Source organism: Octopus bimaculoides, chromosome 1 (assembly GCF_001194135.2).
Source record: "Octopus bimaculoides isolate UCB-OBI-ISO-001 chromosome 1, ASM119413v2, whole genome shotgun sequence".
In the NCBI taxonomy this organism is placed as follows: domain Eukaryota; kingdom Metazoa; phylum Mollusca; class Cephalopoda; order Octopoda; family Octopodidae; genus Octopus; species Octopus bimaculoides.
In genome coordinates this window covers 151,235,500-151,236,754 of record NC_068981.1, presented here as the reverse complement: position 1 = coordinate 151,236,754, position 1,255 = coordinate 151,235,500, and the positions used below count along the sequence as shown (strand labels likewise).

Below are 1,255 nucleotides of genomic sequence, written 5' to 3'. Positions count from 1 at the left end.
TATATATATATATATGTATATATACTTGGGTTGCACAAAATAATGGAAGCGCATTAAAATTTCAGACAAATTTATTTCAATGTGGGGTAGGATCACCTTTGGCAATAATAACAGCTTGAATTCTCTGAGGAATGGACTCGTACAAAGTTTATATTGTTTCTAATGGAATGTTTGTCCACTCTTCAGCTAAAACATTCTCCACTTCGTGTAGTGATGATAGTGGAGGATATCGACTCCTTACTTGTTTTTATAAAATGCTGCATAAATGTTCAATAATATTGATATCTAGGGACTGTGGTTGCAAGATAAGACGATCAACTTCACTAGAATGTTCCTCGTGTCATTTAGTAACAATTTTAGCTGTGTAAATTGGGCCATTGTCATCCTGAAAGATTGCGTTTAGATCCAGAACCAATTCCGCAAACATGGGATGAATTTGAGCAGATAAAATGCTTAAATAGTCTTGACTATTTATTCTATCATGAAGGGAAGTCATTAGGCTGGCGGATTTCCAAGATATAGCCCCACAGATCACCACAGATCCTCCTCCATGTTCAACAGTTGGAAGATGGCAGTCTGGGTCAAATGCTTCTTTTGGCTGCCTCCACACCTATACTCGGCCGGTTATCGGAAATAAGGTAAAGGTTGACTCCTCCGAGAAAATAACATCCTTCCGAGTAAATAACATTCTTCTATCTGAAAAGTAACAGCAATTTTAGAAAAATATATCCAGCAACACTAATAATAAATTTAAAAAAACATTAAAATAAGAGGCTTTTGTCTGTTTTATAGATATTTCAAAATTATGATGCTATGATGCTAGGTGTTTCCATTATTTTGTCTAACATATGTGTGTATATATACATATATACATACATACACACACACACACACATATATATATATATATATATTTATATATATATATATGTTTATATATATATGTATGTATATGTGTGTGTGTGCGTGTGTGTGTGTGTATATATATACATATATATATATATATACATATGTATGTATATATACATATATAGATATATATACATATATATACATATATACATATATATATATATGTATTTATGTATATATACATATATATTTATACGCATGCATATATTTATATATACATGCGTATATATGTATATCTACATGCATGTAAATATATATACATGTATATATATATATGTGTATATATATATATATACATATGTATATACATGTATATATATTTATATATATATATATGTATATA

The 1,255-nt window shown here is 29.1% G+C and overlaps 1 protein-coding gene across 3 annotated transcripts in view; it reads right to left on the bottom strand.

Moving 5' to 3' along the window:
• Positions 1-1,255, bottom strand: part of LOC106871885 (macrophage mannose receptor 1) — a 51,803-nt gene that overhangs the window by 4,953 nt on the left and 45,595 nt on the right. Inside the window, exon 3 of one of the 3 annotated variants that reach the window (XM_052971448.1) lies at positions 573-696. The exons of the other annotated variants lie outside the window; for them this stretch is intronic. Coding sequence (XP_052827408.1) covers positions 611-696 — 86 coding nt within the window. The 3' untranslated portion in view covers positions 573-610. Of the gene's footprint in view, positions 1-572; positions 697-1,255 lie in introns of those variants that run through there. 3 annotated transcript variants of the gene reach the window in all.